Raw genomic sequence first — 19,851 nt, forward strand, 5'->3', positions numbered from 1 at the left:
GTCCTGTAGTTTGTACAACATATTCTGTACTAAACATATAGCATTCATATAATACTTATGAAAAAGTAATTTTTACTTTTTACATTTGTCGTTATAATGTTTCTGATGTTCTCTAAAATGGCGCGTGAGAGTTAGAAAGTTCCTAGGTCTAGCGTCTCTTTTGCTTCTGCTAGAATTTGCATTTCAAAAAGAAAACTTCAGAGCAGTTTACAAATCTATCTATATATTTGAGAAGTGCATTTGTCCATCCATGAGTCCATTTATTCAAGAACTCCTCCTAAACTATAAGAACTAGGACCATCGGATTTGTTATGCAGCTTCTTTTTATCCTGATTTAAAGCAAGACCAGGATTTCATTGTGCCAGGACAATGGGATGTGCCTGGAATTCAGTTGTTTCTCATAAAATGGAACAGGAGGGGACAGTCAGGAAGAACTGTTATACTATGGAAAGGCCATAAGCGGCAGCAAGAGCCCCCAACCACAAGCTGCTGGCCAGCAGTACATGGCCTACCCTGGGAAGCAACTGCTGGCAGCTGCATGATCCCCGCTGTCCCTGGGCTAGCCCTGAGAAGTGCCAGTGGGCAGCCTGCGTGGGCCTCCCTCTGTCCCCGAGCTGGGCTTGGAGAGCACTACTGGGAGGCCTGCGTGCCCCCCCGTCCTGACCTGGGCCCGGAGAGAACCGGCAGGAGGTCTGCTTGGCCTACCAGTGGCCTGGACTGGGGGAGCACTGGAGGTAGGTTTGTACTGCCCTCAGGCCATCCCCGGGGCATTTTGAATTCCCTTTTCTTTCCCCTCCCCCTCGGCCAGGACTGGGCAATGCTGGGTAAGTCTTCTAGCTGATTATAAAGCACACCAGAAGTAAACTTTTTAAAAATCTAATTTTCCTTTTAATCATAAAACAAGATTATTCTGTAAATGGGTGCCCATACCAGGGCATTCCCTTTGTTTAAATGTGTGATGTGGATGAGGTTAATTTTATGTAGGAGTGATGGGAGTCAGCTGTGGGAAGGTTGTTTAATTTGTTAACAATTGTGCAGGAACCTTTAGGTGTGTCTTTTAATGGGTCATTTTCCTGTGACAGGCTCGTTTTTTCATAAGAACATAAGACTTGGCATTTTGGGTCAGACCAAAGGTCCATCTAACTCAGTATCCTATCTTTGATGGTTGCTAATGCCAGGTGCTTTAGAGGGAATGAACAGAACAGATAATTGTCAAGGTATCTATCACCTGTTGTCTCTTCCCTGGTCCTAGGAAACAGACTAGAGACACCCTCCCTGCCTTTCCTGGCTAATAGCCATTGATAGACCTCACCTCCTCTAATTTTTTTTTTTTAATCCTGTTATAGTCTTGGCCTTCACAACATCCACTAGCAAAATGTTTCACAGGTTGACTGTGCATTGTAGGAAGAAATACTTCATTTTGTTTGTTTTAAACCTACTTACATATTCATTTCAGTTGTTGACCTCTAGTTCTTTTGTTATGAGGAGTAAATAACACTTCCTTATAGGGATGGTAAGAAGAGGGTATTTGACTAATTGTGTAGCCGATAACATTTTTATCGACTACATGATTAGTTGATAAGGGAAGGCGCTCAGTCCTGGCTCATGGGTCCAGGAGCTGCCCCCTCTGTGGCTTTGCAGTTTAAATGTAGTCAGAGCCAGGCTGCCTGCCTTCCCAGCTCTTACTATATTTCAACTGCAGAGGGTAGGTCCCAGACCCAGTGTGAAGTTTGCTCAGTCCTGGCTCGCACTACATCCAGCAGCCCCTGTCTGTGTTGGGGCCACAGGCAGAGGCTGGTTTGTACACCCCCCGTACACCCTCCGCAGCTGCCTCTGCTAGAGGTAACAGCTTAGAGGGGAGGTAGCTCCTCAGAAACGGTGTGTGAGAGGAACTGGCTTTTAAGCCAGCTCTCCCCAGCACTGGCTCATTTTCCCCCATCCTTGGTGTGTGTGTGTGTCCAAGGGGGTGTAGGGGAGGAATGCGAATAGTTGAGTAGTCAACTTGACTACTCACTTACATCCCTGCTTCCTTAACTACTTTCTCCATACCAGTCATGATTTTATAGACATCTATCATATCCCCCCCCTTAGTTGTCTCTTTTCCAAGATGCAGAGTCTTATTAATCGCTCTTCATATGGAAACTGTTCCGTACCTTCAATGATTTTTGTTGCCCCTTTTCTGAATCTTTTCCAATTCCAGGATATCTTTTTTGAGATGCGGTGAGCACATCTGCATGTAGTATTCAAGATATACGTGTACCATGGATTTATATAGTGGTGATATGGTTCTATCTTTTTATCTATCCCTTTTTTAATGATTCCCCAGAATTCAATGAGCTTTTTTGACTGCTGTTCCACAGTGAGTGAGTTTTTTCAGAGAACCATCCAAAATGACTTCAAGATCTTAGTTGTAGCAGCTGATTTAGACGCCATCGTTTTATTTATTTTGTGTGTGTGTGTGTGTGTGTGTGTGTGTGTGTGTGTGTGTGTGTGTGTGTGTGTGTGTGTGTGTGTGTGTGTGTGTGTATTGTGGGGGAGAGAGAAAGAGAGATGGGAATATGTTTTCTATGGTGTATGTTGCTATAGGTATTCTTAGCTGGAACTCACAACAGCTCTTGAGAATTATCTGGCTTATATAATTTCTCTTTGGCTTAATTGAAGAGCTAGCTTTGTGTCAGAAATATGTGAACTAAAGGAAATGGAAAACTGATTTAATTGTTTTTCTTCTGATAATATCTCTGTTAAGAATCTCTGCTTGAAGCTGTAATGAGAGAAAAGTGATAGAGTCAAAACAGACATTTTTATTATAACTATAGACTAAGGAAAACAAGGAATATGTAAGTTTTCTTAGTTTTAAAAATTTTATTTGCTATTATTTGGGTTTCTTGAATATCTCTTATATAGGAATCTCTTGTGTAAATGTAATTCACAACTGCTGTCCATGCTCTTGGCTATGAATTCATTTCAAACTCTATTAAAATAACCAGTGATATGGATATTGCTGAGTGAACATTTAGCAATGATTCCTTACTGCTGTCAGCATATGGCTTCAGAGTAAATATTTAAGTCTTCTCCATTTCATCAATAGTTCTAAAATGGCATTATGTCAGTGGCATATGAAGTACAGGTTGAACCTCACTAATCCAGCACTTTCTGGTCTGGCATGGACATATCATGGGTGTGGTGAAGTCCCATAAAGCTTGTTTATAGCCACCAATCTGGACTTTGACTGTTCTGTGCTGTTATTTAGCTCTAAATTTACCCCTCCATGTCTTCTCAGAGCCCAGCAAGCAGTGGAATTGTTTGTAATGCTGCTAGACAATACTGACCTCCCTGACCTGCTATGGTACGACAGATTCTCTGGTTTGGCACCAATCAGGTCCCGAAGGTGCTGGACTAGAGAGATTCAACCTGTAGTGTATTATAACCAGAGTGTGGAATCCTATGAAAATATTTTTCACTAATTAAGGCAGCATGATGCTTGTGTAAGCAACTTCAGAATAATCCACTCAGATTTTTTTTATAATGATACAGAAGACTGAAGTCATCTTTATTTTCTTACCAATGTTTTTGTGGTAAAAAGTGAAGGAACAGATGGCTGATTACACTTGCGAACTCAGACAAACATTCAGGGTATGTCTAGACTACGTTCCTCTGTCACCAGAGGGATGTAAACTAGACATACCGAAATTGCTAATAAAAATGGCCGACGTTTTTTGCCGATGCAGCACTTTGCCAGCAAAAAGCGGCAGTCTAGAAGGGGATCGGTTGACAAGAAAATCCTTTTCCTACCGATGCGGTAAATCTTGTTGCTCGATGCATAAGGGATTGGTCGAAAAAGGCTTTCCTTGTCAACCGATCCCCGTCTAGATTGCTGCTTTTTGCTGGCAAAGTGCCGCGTCAGCAAAAAGCTGCGGCCATTTTTATTCTAATGAAGTGCCGGATATTTAAATCCCTGCTTCATTAGCAATATCGGTATATCTAATTTACATCCCTCTGGTGATAGAGGGATGTAGTCTAGACATACCCTCACAGTGCAATACTCTGGCCAAAACTGCTAATGCAGTCTTTGGATGCATAAACAGGAGAATCTTAAGTTAGGAACATAGGTTATTTTACTTCTGTTATTTGTTATTGGTGGGACCCCTGCTGAAAAATTGTGTACAGTTCTGGTGTCCACAATTCAAGGAGGAAAGTGATAAATTGAAGAAGTTTGAGAAAAGAGCTATGAGAATGATTAAGATTAGAAAACATGCTTTACAGTAAGGCACTTCCCAAGAGCTGTATTTAACTTAACAACAAGAAGGCTAATGGATGACTTGATCATAGTCTATCAGTACCTATATCGGGGGAAAATATTTGATAAAGTGCTCTTGCCTGTAGCAGAGAAAGGTACAGAACAATCCAATAGGTGGAACTTCAGACCGAAAATAGGATGTAGCTTTTTAACCATGAGGATAATTAATGATTAGAACAATTTACCAAGAGTTGTGGTGGATTCTCCGTCACTGACAATTTTTAAATCAAGATTGAACGTTTTTTAAAAAATGTGTTCCCAAACTATTTTGGAAAAGTTCTATGCCCTCTGTTATGAAGCAGATCAGACTAAAAGATCACATTGGTCTCTTCCGATCTTGAAATCTATGAATATGAAATTATATGATGTCTATAGACATAAAAGAGAACGGGGACCATTCATTTATGAATTGAGACTTATTCTGAAGATTGCATCCAACCATTAAAATCTTGTAGACTAGGTTTAAAATTGCTTTTGTAAGAGTTCACATATTGGCCTGCAGATAGCATAAAACATTAATATAATATTCTGGTTAAAGATTCATGTCAGCCCTGCTTCCTTTTTGTCTTATATTATACCATAGTTATCCCTTTGACCATCTGAGGAGTGACATTAACTGACTCTCATCCATCCTTCTGCATCAGGGAAGTTTGAAAATTAGACTTCTACAGGCTCTGAAAAGTTCCAGAAACGAAATCTTTTGCAAAGAGTATATGGAGATATTGTTGTTTGATGTATTGCATAAAAAGAGGCTTTTTCATGTATAGTAATACTGAATTTAAATGACATATAAAAGAACATACTATGTGATGTCACTTTTGTTGTTTTACAGATCATTCTTTGATCACTCAATGCATAGTGCCCTGCCTCTTGGAATATACTTGGCAACTAAATTCTGGATGTATGTGACCTGGTTTTTCTGGTTTTGGAATGATATCCTTTTTCTTGTTTTCAGTAATATAATTTTTCATTTTTGTGATTTGTATACGTTTAATATCAGTGCTGAGTTCTAAATATGACCTCAGAAGTAAAGAATGGATTGTAATTTTAAAATAGCTACAACCATTTAAAATTCTTAATGCTTAATTGGTTTTGTTAAAATAGAACTTTACTATGCTATAGCAATCGAAAATATTAATTATTTTTACTACTTGTAAATTAAATTCCATCAGCTGAATAATGTTGCATTATGCAGTTCGGTGACTATAATCAGAGGGGACCAACAGGATTGCTGGCCCCATCGAAATGTGGGGTGGGGGAGTTGCTCTGTGCTCCCAGAAGGGCTGGATTTCAGGCCGAAGAGGCAGGGCTGGTGCAGCCAGTCTCCAATGCCACCCTAACAGCACAAGCCTTCTGAGTTGTCCAGAGTACACCATGTGAAGGTGTCAGCAGCGATTTAAAAAGCCTAGGGCTCTGGCTGCCGCTGCTCTTTTTGCACACCCTCTTATTAGGCCAATCTATTATTTCCAGATACAACATGGAAAAGATTGAAGGCTACACAGTACAATTTTAAATACAGTGCATACTCTATAAGTTATAGAAAGGTCTTTGGTTTGTATCTGAAAATCATGATGAACTGTCTTGCATTCAGCACTATTTCTAAAAAAAACACCTTTATGAAATAACATGCTGAATGTAGTATCTTTGTTCCCCTTTTCTTTGTAAAGTCAGTCAATTTCAAGTCCCTTTCTTTGTGTGGTTAAAATATGCAAAAGAGAATACCTACTCGTATCAGTGGAGAAATTTAACCACAAACTTCTATGGGCTGGGAATTAACTTGGCTCATATTCTGTAATCTGCTTCAAGTTACAAATCTTGCATTGTATAAAAGAGGATTGAAAATACCTAAAATGAGTTGCACACTATGACTAAATGGAGAAAAATGATACTGTGAACAGTTTAGTACATGCAATGCAGATATCCTGGAAAATTATTGCTATAAAAGAGCATTCTGACATTTGTTAGGGATTACTTGCAAATGTCTTGCTCAGCTGTATTTGAGAAGAGATTTCATGAACAGATTTATTATTTATACAGTTCATATGCTACTGTATGTCCTGAATTTTTACAGTAAATATGGAGGGAAATTCCACTTCTAAACCCAAAGACACAGTGGGAATGTGGGGATAAATTAATTATTTTAGTTCATATTCACAAAATAAACAGATTTTGATTCCATGGTGTGATTACTCCCACCACTAATAGAACCACACAGGGATTGGAACAGAAAGCCAAAAGTGTGAATCTTGGCAGTTAAGCTAAATTGCCTCACTTTTCATGTGACCACCCTAAAATTGCACAAGTCAGCTGTTAAAGTTTTAAATAGTTTTCATGATATTCATTTTCTATCCTCTTCCTTGACTCACTGGCATCTCAAGTAGAAAGTTATATTACCTTAACTGGACATTAAATTGTATATACTGAATTGTTGTGGCTTATTGTAAAACATCTGGAATATTACTTGATAACGTTTTCAGCAATTAACTTTAATTTAAAAATAAAAAAAAGAAATTGAACAGATCTTGATCATTAGATAGAAGACAATATGAAAATGCTAAGTATTTTAACATATCAGAATTTTAAAAATCACATTTATTTATATGATTAAAAAGTTATGATTAATTGTGATGTTAAACAAGAGAAAATCATTTACAATATTTTGGATGTTTTTTACATTTTAAAATATTTTTGTTTCAATTAATACACAATACAAAAGTGTACAGTGCTCACTTTATATTTACTTTTATTACAGATGTTTGCATTGTAAAGTGTTTTTCAGTTTACTAATACAAGTACTGTAGTGCAGTTTCTTTATCAATGATGTTGAAGCTACAAATGCAGAATCATGTACAAAAAATAACTGCATTCAAAAATAAAACAATGTAAAACTTTAGAGTCTAAAGTCTACTCAGTCCTATTTATTGTTCAGCAAGTCACTCAGCTAAACATGTTTGGTTAGAATTTGCAGGAGATAATGATGCCTGCTTCTTGTTTACAGTGACACCTGAAAGTGACAATGGGTGTTCACATGGCACTCTTGTACCTGGCGTCACAAGATATGTACATGCCAGAAGCACTAAAGTTTCATATGGCCCGTCATGCTTCAACCACCATTCCAAAAGGAGATACTGTATACATCTATGCTGATGGATTCCACTCAATAACTATCCAGAGCAGAATGGATTGATAAATTATTTTCATCATCTGAATCAGATGCCACCAGCAGAAGTTTGATTTTCTTTTTTGATTGTTCAGATTCTGTAGTTTCTGCATCAGTGTTGCTCTCTGAAGACTTCTGAAATTATGCTGCACACCTCATTCTCAGATTTTGGCTGTCACTTCAGCATCTAAAACGTCTCGATGAGTTCTCTAACTATTTTTAGAAATCTCACACTAGTACTCTCTTTGTGTTTTGTCAAATCTGCAGTGGAAGTATTTTTTAAATAAATAGCACGTGATAGGTCATCATCTGAGACTGCTATAACATGAAATATATGGCAAAATGCAAGTAAAACAATTAGAGACAAACAGTTCTCCCCCAAAGATTTCAGTCACAAATTTAATACGATTGTCTGAACAAGAAATAGGACAGAATGGACTTGTAGGCTCTAAAGTTTTACTTTTTTAGTGCAGTTAAACAACAAAATTACCTACATATTTAAATTATGCTTTCATGATAAAGAAATTGTACTACACTGCTTATATGATGGGAATTGAAAAATACTATTTCTCTTACCATTTTTACAGTGCAAATATTTGTAATAAAATTATAAAGTGAGCATTGTATACTTTGTAGTCTGTGTTGTAGAAATGAGTGTATTTGAAAATGTAGAAAAACATCGAAAATATTTAATACATTTCAGTTGTCATTCTATTAACAGCCCAATTAATCATAATTATTTTTTAATTGTGATTAATTTTGGATTAATCCTGTGAGTTAACTGTGATTGACAGTCCTACTTAATATTATTGCATTAAAAATCCTCATAAAGCAACTTGATGTTTAATGAATCCTTTTGAAAGTGTTTTTAATTTTGAGTAAAATAAGTTGCCAGATTCATTTAATAAAAACTGCCACAAAGAGGAATTTAATCAGATATCACTTTACCAACACTACAGAGAATAAAGAAGTACTGTGCTCTGTTCTAAGTAATCATATAAAGCTGTAAAAATATAAAGATTTTTACTCTGACCACAGTTCTCTGTCTTGTGCTAAAAAAATAAAGCAGACGTGATTTTTTTTCCTTGTTAAGGTTACAGGACAGTTTGCCAAAAGAACTAGAATTACTTTGGCATTTTATTACAAAGATTTCCAACTTAAAATGATCATTTAAAATATAAAAGATGACAGAACTAAGTCTCTAAATGAGCTTGTCACAAAACATTGTCTCCATGAAAAACCATTAATAATGTAGTTGTCACTGACACATTTGAATACACTGAGGCTATTTCGGAGGTTTATAGGCATGTACCTTTAAATGTCAAAATGCCCATTAAATATCTACAGTTTTGACTCTTTAAAAATCAGTGTAATGCTATATAGTTTCTTGTGTTTACTACTTTTATTTACCAGTGAATTTTATTACTCAGTGTGTAATTCCTAAGTAAAGATATAAGGCTACCTCTACACTACAGTGTAGATGGATTCTCTGAGATCAGTCCATCAGCAGTGATTTTGATGAAAAATAAGGAGTAACGATAGTTCGAACCAAGGAGTTTGATTCGAACTAACGCATCCCGGAGCGCACTTCCTTGTTTGAATCAGCTGTTGAGTGGAATAACTCGTGGGTGAGATTATGCTACTGAAGCGTGAGATATTTAAACCCCCGCTTCATTAGCAATTTCAGTTGGCTACATTTGCATCCCTAGCTTGAACTAGGGAGCAAGTATAGACTTACCCCAAGTGTCACACTGTTGACTCATATTTAACTTGTGATCCACTATGACCCCTAGATCCCTTTCTGTAGTATTCCTTCCTAGACAGTCACTTCCCATTATGTATGTATAAAAGTGATTGTTCCTTCCAAAGTGGGGTGCTTTGCATATGTCCTTATTAAACTTCATCCTATTTACCTCAGACCATTTCTTTATTTTGAATTATGACCCTATCCTCCAAAGCAGTTGCAACCCCTCCCCGCTTCGTATCATCTGCAGACTTTATAAGCATACTGTTTGTGTCATTATCTAAATAATTGATCACGATATTTAACAGAACTGGTTCCAAAACAGACCCCTGCAGAACCTCATTTGTTATGCCCTTCCATCATGACAGTGAACCATTAATAACTGCTCCCTGAGAACTGTTATATACCCAGTTATGCACCCACCTTATAGTAGCCCCATCTAAATTGTATTTCTCTAGTTTGATAAGAAGGTCTGGCAAGATCGTATCAAATGCCTTACTAAAGTCTAGGTATACCACGTCCACCACTTCTCCCTTATCCACAAGACATGTTATCCTGTCAAAGAAAGCTATCAGATTCGTTTGGCATGGTTCTTTACAAATCCATGCTGGCTGTTAGCTATCACATTTTCTTCCAGATGTTTGCAGTTGAATTCTTTAATTACTTGCTCCATTATTTTTCCTGGCACAGAAATTAAATTGACTGTTCTGTAGTTTCCTGGGTTGTTCATGTATAGATGGGCACTATATTTGCCCCTTTCCAGTCTTATAGACTCTTTCCTGACTTCCATGATTTTTCAGATATGGTAGCTGAAGGCTCAGATACCTCCTCTATCATCAGCGCCTTAAGTATTCTAGGATGCATTTCATCAGTCTCTGGTGATTTGAAGACATCTAACTTTTCTAAGTAATTTTTAATTTGTTCTTTTTTTAACTTCTAAACCTACTACATTTCCACTAGCATTCACTATGGAATGCTATGGTATCCTGTCATCATCAAACTTCTTGGTGAAGACCGAAATAAAGAAGTCATTAAGCACCTCTGTCATTTCCAAGTTTCCTTTTATTGTTTCTCCCTTCTCAGGCTACGTCTAGACTACAGGCTTCTTTCGGAAGAAGCTTTTTTCGGAAGAGATCTTCTGGAAAAACTTCTTCCAAAAGAGAGTGTCCACACTGCGAAAGTGAATCGTAAAAGCGATCTGCTTTTTTAATAGAGAGAGTCCAGACTGAATGAACGCTCTCTTGCATGTAAGAGAGTGTCAGCTTGTGATCCAAAAATTGTTGTTCACATTTTTCCATCTGAAGAAATTTTAACAATCACAATTTTTTAATGTTAACAAAATGAAAAAATCAACACAAAGCATTATGGTAATGTCAAAAGGAAATGTTTAGTTTTAACCTGAATACTTTCATTTAGACTTCCAGGTACTTGAGAAAAGGAAAAATAAATATGGAGGTGGTGAGGCCTCCATCATAAGCTCATTTAAAAAAAATGAAACCACTTTAAGAGGAAAGAATGAAAAAGCTCCATTCCTCACTGTCCCTTAGCACAGTGTGGCTACAGCACTAATCCCAAGGTCAAAGTTACAGGATGGAGTTGAACAATGAACAGTGTTCCCCCTCTCAGATTCTTATTTGTGTACTTCACTTATTTTCTCGTTTTCATTTTCATGAGATTTGATGCCCCATTCATTTTATCATTCATCCATAATCCTGCATCCCCATTAGCCTTCCTTTCAGTTTCAGCATCCACATGGCCTTTTTTATGTCCTTAGGAGGATGATTTTCCTACCAATATGTAGGGCCTGTTCAATTCATGGCTATGAAAAAAGTGTCATGGACCATGAAATGTGGTTATTTGTGTGCTTTTACCCTATACTGAACAGATTTTAAAGGAGAGACCAGTGTTTCTCAAATTGGGGGTCCTGACCTAAATGGGAGTTACAGGAAGGGTCCCGAGGTTATTTTGGGAGGGATATCACAGTATTGCCACTCTTACTTCTGCATTACCTTCAGATCTGGGTGGCTGGAGAGCGGTGGCTACTGACTGAGAGCCCAGCTCTGAAGGCAGCAGTATAGAAGTAAGGATGACAGTATCATTTACTTCATCCTTACTTCTGCATTGCTGTTGCTTGTGGTGACTGCCTTCAGAGCTGAGCTCCCAGCCAGTAGCCACGACTCCCCAACTTTGAAGGCAGTGCCACAACCAACAACAGTGCAGAAGTAAGGGTTGCAGTACCACAACCCTCCCAACAGGGCATTTGTGACCCCCTTCCACTACACCGTTTTGGGTCAGGACCACTACAATTACACAGCACTGAAATCTGAGATTTAAATAGCCGAAATAATGAAATTTACTATTTTTAAAATCCTGTAAGTGTAAAATTGACCAACATAGACCATGAATTTGGTAGGGCCCTGTCAATACTACACTTATCTCCTGGAGTCCTCCTAATGTAAGAAGGGAGGGGCTGAACTTTGCCATTTCATTTAATGGCTTTTATATCTGGTCTATGCTGCGGAGTTAACTGTGGCAAAGCTCTGGCCATGCCCTGAAGGTCCTGCAGTTCTGGGGGGTGGTGTTTGCCTCAGAAGCTCACTGTGATCCTCCGCTCAACCTCTTGTTTTTCTAGAGGCACAAGCAATTTAATTACTGTGGAGGCAGTATGTTACTGTAATATAGGTGGATATAAACTTGTAACGTAGACATATCCTTAGGATCTGTACATCTACTATATATTTGAGTGTCTGTTCAAGAACTCCTATATGGTAATAGCTAGGACCACTAAATGTTGTATGCAGCTTCCTCTTGCCATAATTTAAAGCCCATCCAAACCCTTACCTTGCTAGAAAAATGGGGTGTTTCTTGAATGGGATTGCTTTTCAGAAAACCATACAGAAAAGAGACAAACACCAGGCAGATAAAAGAGGCTGGAGGGGTGCCTCATCCCCTTTTTGGGACTGCTCCAGTCCTGAGCCTCCCATTTGTCAGGTGCCCTTTGTGGGGGGAGGGTCAAGCATCCTCCCACCCAATTCCTACAGGGAAATTGCTGGCTGTTCCTGTTCATCAGGGAGCAAGGGGAAAGTGCACAATTTGCTGCATTTCTCACTGGCTGGTAAGCCTGGGCCTGCCCCAGCAAGGTGACATACACCCCTCCCCCAGCCATGCCTGCTGGAGCTTCAGTGGCCATGAAAAGGTGCTTCTCACTTGGCCCCAAGCTGCTTCAGTGAGAGGGGGCTGAGGTAGTGCTCTATTACCAGGGCAGCATGCATGTTGAACCCCTCATCGTTAGCCCTGCTCCAGATCAATGACTTAAATGGGGGAGGCGGGGGTGTGTTAAGGACCCAAGAAACACCAGGAAAATTTAGTATAATATCTGTGAGTGAAGAGTGCAGAATGAGAGGAACATGCAAAACAAAAAAAATTCTCCATGTTACAGCCAGGCCCCAGTGGCAGTATGAATAGTTTCTTGATTATAGAATCATATTGTCCAAATTTTACACAGTAGATTTCATATAGTGAATTAAAAGTAAGGCAACAAACTGAGGGCCATAAAACTATTTTACTGGTGAAAAAATAAATTGCCTTAGTTCCTTTTTTCTCTTTAGCAGTCTAGACATGATGTTAAGTAATTTGGAATGAATGGTAACTTTTTTTCTTTTGTATCTTATTGTTCATAGCAGAACATCTGCTTACAGGATTTTAATTAAAAGATATTTCTCTCATTTTTCTACGTTTTTATTGTGACACAAATATCAGTGTAAATAGTAATATTTTAGAGAAAATGTAAACCTTTAAAGCTATTTAAATAAAGTTAACTTATTTTTGGCAGGAACTAATGTTAAAAAAAAAAAAGCATTTAGCAAGAAACTGAGTTACAAAAAGATTAAACTCAACTTTTAATCAGTAGTAGAGCCAATGTAGAAGGGCATATATTAGGTTATGATGTATATGGGGCTATATAATTTATAAAGTTAATGAAAAGAGCTTGTTATATTTAAGCTTCTCAGAAAACTAGTATTTCTAGTGAGCTAAAATGCTAAGAGGCTTTTTAATAATTCATTATAAAAAGTTAAAATTAGCTTATCAAACATTTTCAGTTACAGTTGAAGTCTACATCTATTTTTTTCCTTCAAAGAACAGAATTAGAGTAAGGAAGTTTGGTTGAGGTACAATAAATTATAAGATATAAAAGCCTGTCCCATTGCAGTGTTAGACGTATTGGCAGTTTATGGTGTCCACTAGTATAAAGAGGTATTAATTACATTTATACTGAATGACTCTCTATATGTTGCCAGCATGGCATAAAGACAGTATAGGAAAAATGAAAATTCGGATTCCATATCATTTTTCTTATTTTCATTTTGATTGTCTATATATTGTTGTGGAATGTTTTAGATAATGTTACTTGTTTGTTGATTATCTTCTAAAAAGCAGTGTCATATTAATCATTAATAATCCACTTACATGCTGTGGGGTTCCAAAATCTGTGTTTTCCATGCCATTAAAAATGACAATAATTATTATTAATTATTATTATTATTATTTATTATTAATAATAATAAATGGAACTGTTTCCCATACATTGCTTACATTTTATAGATTATCAATGCATAAAATGTTCATATACATAGTACATAAGCTATATAAAACTCTGTACTTATCAATCCATATTCAAGGTTTGATGGTGCAAAAATGTACAGAAATAACAAACCATACTCCTGTAAGTAGTCCCAATGACAACTGAAATCAGTGGGACTACTCTATGAGTAAAGTCACTCATGTACATGCTAGTAGAATTGGCACACTAACATGCTAGATTTTGGGGCCTGTCCATATAGGCGAACTAGGTGGTCGCCTAGGCCGCCAAGTTAAATGGGACACCAAATGGTGGTGCAATATCATTGAAGGGTTTGGAGGTAGGGGCGCCAATTGCATGGTTCACCTAGGGCATCAGTTGCTGGCAGCTAGTCTGGGGCCGCCCCTGGTTATACTTCATGCTCGTTATTGGCTTTTACTAGGGAATTTATTAATTATGTGATTTAAACCACTATAAACCTTCGTATATTTTAGCATGGGAAACGTTTTTAAACGAGTGGTTATTTCTTGTATTTACATTGTACTTGAATTTATTATTATTTTCAGCAATACTAAGAATTGGTATTTTATATATATTGGATTATATATTTCAAAATGGCTTCCATTGGTCTGAGATATGATTCATTTGCTTATAAGATAATCATGTTTCACACAGCACTCCAAAAACAGTTTGGCTTTTTTGGTTATTTACTTTAGACTGAGAGAGCTTTCAAATTAGTATCTGAACTCTGAGTAGAGTGTTAGAAATGAGCAAAAGTTGAGGGATTATTGCCATGTGACGTCATTCCCTGTTAGACAGTCCCTTATATGGCCAATAGCGTTCTTTTTGGTGATTTAACTGGAATTTTAAGACAATTAAGACATAAGCAGTCAAATGAAGTTTTATAAATAGAACTTCTGTATGTTCACTGTGAAATCAGGAAATACTTTAAAGAGACAATATTGTATGGAATTCAAATTAAACAATGACCAAATAAAATTGGAATTATAGTTTAGTTATTTCTAACACAGTATAAATCATTAAAAAGAGTTAGTCAGCCAGACTGCCTGAAGAAAATGTGCAGAACCAAGTATAGTAGAAGTCCTTATGATATAATATTATGTGGTTATTTTAAGTGTCATGTTGATTTTGGAAACTTTTTAGAACAAAATTATGTTTGCTTGTCTTAATTTCAAGTTGACAGATGTTAATTCAGCCCAGTTTGGTTGTTGTGTAATTTTTTTTTTCATTTTGAACATCTTTAGATTCCTTGACTTTAAACACATCTCAGTTTTCTTTTTATACATCTTCCATTCCTTGCCAATAGTGTTGCACTTTTCTACAATTTTGGAAAATCCTGGAAATCAGACCCAGGAATCATTAAAGCCACAGAAGAACAAAAGAAAAAGGTAAAAAGTACTATAGACTTTTAAGGGTGATAGGAGAAAAATACCATGTCCTTTTTTGAGAATGAGTTACCCTATATGTTTCTAAATGTAGAGTATCTTTCTGTTTAGCACGGGGAACTTGTAGGGGAAAAAACATAGCAATATCAAAAAGTTAATATCTGTATTTATCTTACATATTTCATTGGTTTTATGTGTAAGTAGTGTGTGTGTCTTCCTGTCAAAATTTAACGTTTATGATGTTTTAATTAAAATACATTTATAGTTGAAAGTTAATGATGTTATAGTGTATGTAAATATTTATATTAAGTTCAAAAAGTGATGAAATTAGACTGAAAGTGATGATATATTAGGTAATCCCCCAGATAGTTTTATAGAAGCATAAAACTCTGCTCTATTCTACATACATTCTTATACATCTCTCATATTAGTAGTGCCTGAGTGCCTAATGTACTGAATTATGAGACTAACTTAATATTAGCTGTATACAGTGTTGTTGTAACAGTGTTATTCCCAGGATATGAAAGAGAGAAGTGGGGTGAGGTAGTATCTTTTGTTGAACCAGTTTTTGTTGGTGAAAGAGACTAGCTTTCATGCTTACATAGCTCTTCAGGTCTGAGAAATGTACTCAGTGTCACAATTAAATACAAGGTGAAACATTGTTTAGCATAAGTAGCTATCATATATTTCAAGGGACTATTGTAGGGGACAAAATCACTGTTATCAGCTGTGGATGACAAGTTTTTACATAGAGATCTCCCTGTATTAGACCTCTCAGTCCCCATCCTCAAAATAAACCAGCACAGCACCTCTAGAAGAATTCCCGGTTAAATTCATAACCTTGCTAGGCGCTAAAATCATGAACTGGATAAAAACACTGGATTTATGACTTACTACAGCAATCTATAACCCACTACCACTGCCCTTAGTATTTTCCCCTCCTGCTTTCGTCCTCTGATTGGAGAGATGTTAACTGACCATTTCACTTTGTTTAGTCCCCTAAAATATGTTTTAACTGCTTAAACAATCTGTTCCACTTGTATTTAGTTGTGACATTCTTGTCTATGCTGCAGTTAGACATCCAGGGCTGGCCTGGCCCGGCCCAGCTGACTTGGCTAAGGCTAAAGCCATATCTACAGCAGCGCTTAACTCAGCAAAATGTATGCTGCTGGGGGTGTGAAAAATATGCCCCTTGGTGACAGATTGCTCTAGCATAAGTGGTAGTGTGCACAGCACTGTCAGTGAGAGCTTCTCCTGCTGATATAGTCACTACCACTCATTGGAGGTGGATTAATTATGTCGACGGAAGAGTTTTCTCTGGATGCCATATAGCAGCTACATGAGAGATATAACAGTGACCCAGCTGCAGTGGTATGACTGTGCTGCTGTAAGATTTCTATTATAGACATAGACAAATAGCAGTTTAATTGTGGTGTGGACATTTGTGTTCAGGCTGAAGCCCAAGCTTTTAGACCAGGAGCAGGCAATAATTTGTAATGGGGGAGACACTTCAAGATTTTGGTAAGTGCTGAAGAGCTGCACGTCTTTGGAGGGAGTGAGAGGTCTGGGATGGCGGGTGAGGTGTAGAAGGGAACTTGGGATAGAGGACTGGGGTGCAGGAGAGGGTGTGGGGTCTGAGAGGAAGTTTGGGTGAAGAAGGGGGTTATGATCTGGGACAGGGGTTTAGGGTGCAGGGCCCGGAGAGGGGTATGGAGGAAGCAGAGGATTCTGGCCTGAGGGAGGGGTATAGGAGAGGGTGCAAGTCTGGGGGGGACTTGTAACCTGGAGGAGGTGAGGAGAAGGGATACAGAGGATTAGGGTGGTGACCTGAGGCAGCACAGGTGGTGGTCTGGGGCAGGATGTTACGGGGAGAGAGAGGGTTGAGTGCCAGAGGCAGGTGCTGGCTTGGGAGGCACTTACCTAGGTAGAACCTGAGACAGGCTCCCTGCCTGTCTGCTGGGCTGGCTGCTCCATGTGACTGCTCTAGAATGGCAGGGGGGAGTGATAAGGCTTTGCTTGCTGCCCCTGCTGCCAGCAAAATTTCTCAGCTCCTATTGGCCAGAAACTATCCAGTGGGAACGGAGGGATTTTGTTAGGGGCAGGAACACAGCGCAAAGCCTCCCCATCCCTCCCCATCATCCAGAGCAATTAGAAGCCAGCTGTTTAAAGTAGGATGAACTACTGTGTAGTAAAGGTCCCAGTGAGGTGGCCATGGGCTGGATCCAGCCCGCTAGCCACCTCTTGCCCACCCCATTCTAGATCCTCACACCTCTCACAGCCCAGGCTCGATCCTAACCCCAAACATCTACACTACAGTTAAATAACCCCTTAGTTTGAGCCTCATGAGCCTGAGTCAGCTGATAATGGTAAACCATAGGAGCCTGATTGTATGGTAGATGTACCCGCTGAAAACATTTTCTAGACCTGAAAAAGAGTTCTGTGTAGGCTTGAAAGCATGTTATCGCTCACCAACAGTAGCTAGTTCAACAAAAGATATTACCTCACCTTGTCTTGTTAATACTAGCTGTCACTTTAAATGTCATTGCTTAAAGATTTTGCCAGTTCTGTTTTGAAAGTAAATGAAATTTCAAGTTACTTTAATTTAAATATACGATTCCAATAAAGCTAGAGCTTTTATTGACAAAATATTGAGTTCAGTTTAGGAGTCAAGTGCGGATGGGAAAGATTAACCGTTGGGGGCTGGAACAGCTCTCTGCCCGCCACAAGCAGGGGTCTGCTCCAATCCCTTTGGGCCTGCCGTCGACGGGCACTCCAGTTTAACTGGAGCAGCTCCTGTCCATGGTGGGCCCAAGTACATTACAGGCAGGGCTGCTCCCGATATCCGAAGCAGCCCCTGCCTGCAGCAGGAGGCGTTGTTCCAGCCTGACTACAATAGGCTGAAGGGCAGCTCTAGCCTGACTGGGCTGGAGCAGCCCTCCCACCCTCCTCCCTTTTAATCGGCTTAACCGATTAAACATCATGTTTAACTGGTTAACCAATTAAACGTGATTTTATATCCCTAGAGTCAAGCTTCTTCATTTCTGATATATATCTGTGATTAGTTTTCAGTAGCATTTGAAGGTAATTGATCTTTTCATATAATTTATGACCAAATCTTTTACCATGGTCATTTTCTGATACTCAAGCCCATTCCTCAGCTAGGAAGTAAAGGCAGAACTTTCTTTCATACCACCTTTGTTTGGCTTGTTACACTAACAGAGTAGACATAAACATCTTCTACTTCTTTTCTAACCAGAAGAGGCGGTGAGGAATCAAAACTATAGGGATCCAAAGATAACCAACAAGACAGGGAACTTAAAACCCAGAACCATAGCTAAAATATATTTTGTGTACTATGGCTGAAGGTATACATTAGACAACCATATTGGTCTTCAATTTTATTCCTTAACTATTATGCTAATCAGAGTGAATTCTTCCTGGACCAAGAAAAGTAGCCTTGGTAAAAGATATTTTCAGGAAAATTCTTCTGAAATCTGTGAATATATATTTTCCAGACATTGCAACCTTTATATAGACGCCTCTTGTGGCACAATCTTCAGCTGCTGATGTTTAAAGATTGTTGGAAATGCAGACTGTTTTCATTTCGTAGAGTAATAAGTCACCACTATTCTAATAAAAAGTAGATACTGGAAGGACACGTATTGAAATTATCTAATTTAATATAAAGAAATTGGGATGTTGTAACTGAAATCTACCATTGTATATCACTTGATTCATAAGCATGGCACGATGCATAGTGGGTTGGAGGTTTGGCGTTTATTACTGCTTTTGTGGTTACAAGATGAACCTTCTATGGAGTAGGTAATTGCAGCTTTGAAATTTTGGACTGTATAGCACTGAACTTCAATTTCTCCTTCTGGGCTGGGGGTCTTGTCTGGAAGGTAGTCTTTGAGGGCTAATCAAAATGTAAATCAGTTACGTTTAAATGTGCAATTTTCAAATCAGTGTAGTGAAATCTGTGTAATAAAATCTGGGAGGTTGTTCTAAGTCAGTCTAAACCTGCTTTATAACTATTTAGCTTAAATCAACTAAGAAAAGACTTCAGATAAACTAAAAAGATTATTTTAAATTGGAAGTAAGTGTCTACATAGGATTTTGAACCAACTAACTAAATAGGTTTTAAACTTACTTAAATTAAATATTCTCTTTGTGGGCAAAGCCTGAGATATTCTGAGCTACAGAAATTATTTAACATTGGAAAATAGATGGGTATGTGTTTAAAAGTTTAAATACTAATTTTATTTCTTGTTTTGTTTTTTCTGAAGACAATAGTCGAACTTGCAGAGACAGGAAGTCTGGACCTCAGTATATTCTGCAGTACCTGTTTGGTTAGTATGCTTTTTATTTTATTTTTGTTTCCAATATATTGAAATGTAAATATCAGTTGGCCGGAGTGGGGGGGCCTTTGTGTGTTGTGGGCAAAACTGGATATTTATATAGTAAAGAAACGAGACTTTCCCCCATTCTCTGTTTTATTACACAGATGGACATTATTTAAAAAACTTACATCAAAACATTGTTTTCCAAAATAACTCAAGTGAGTCTATTCATACGAATTATGGTAATGTCAGGGGGAAAACAATTTGACTTTATGCAGAGTATTTGTTAATGGTCACACAACGGTAGAATAAGTGACTTTATTAA

At 38.0% G+C, this 19,851-nt stretch overlaps 1 protein-coding gene across 4 annotated transcripts in view; it reads left to right on the forward strand.

Annotated features, from left to right (window-relative positions):
* ZDHHC17 (zDHHC palmitoyltransferase 17) overlaps positions 1-19,851 on the forward strand; it is a 123,517-nt gene that overhangs the window by 72,544 nt on the left and 31,122 nt on the right. For all 4 annotated transcript variants that reach the window (XR_012904821.1, XR_012904822.1, XM_075932172.1 and 1 more), the window contains exons 10-12: positions 5,130-5,230; positions 15,065-15,189; positions 19,473-19,535. Coding sequence is in view for 2 of the 4 variants with exons in the window: in XM_075932172.1 (XP_075788287.1) it covers positions 5,130-5,230; positions 15,065-15,189; positions 19,473-19,535 (289 nt within the window). In the remaining 2 variants the exon portion in view is untranslated. The remainder of the gene's footprint in view (positions 1-5,129; positions 5,231-15,064; positions 15,190-19,472; positions 19,536-19,851) is intronic.

This window comes from Pelodiscus sinensis, chromosome 1, assembly GCF_049634645.1.
Source record: "Pelodiscus sinensis isolate JC-2024 chromosome 1, ASM4963464v1, whole genome shotgun sequence".
Classification (NCBI taxonomy): Eukaryota; Metazoa; Chordata; order Testudines; family Trionychidae; genus Pelodiscus; species Pelodiscus sinensis.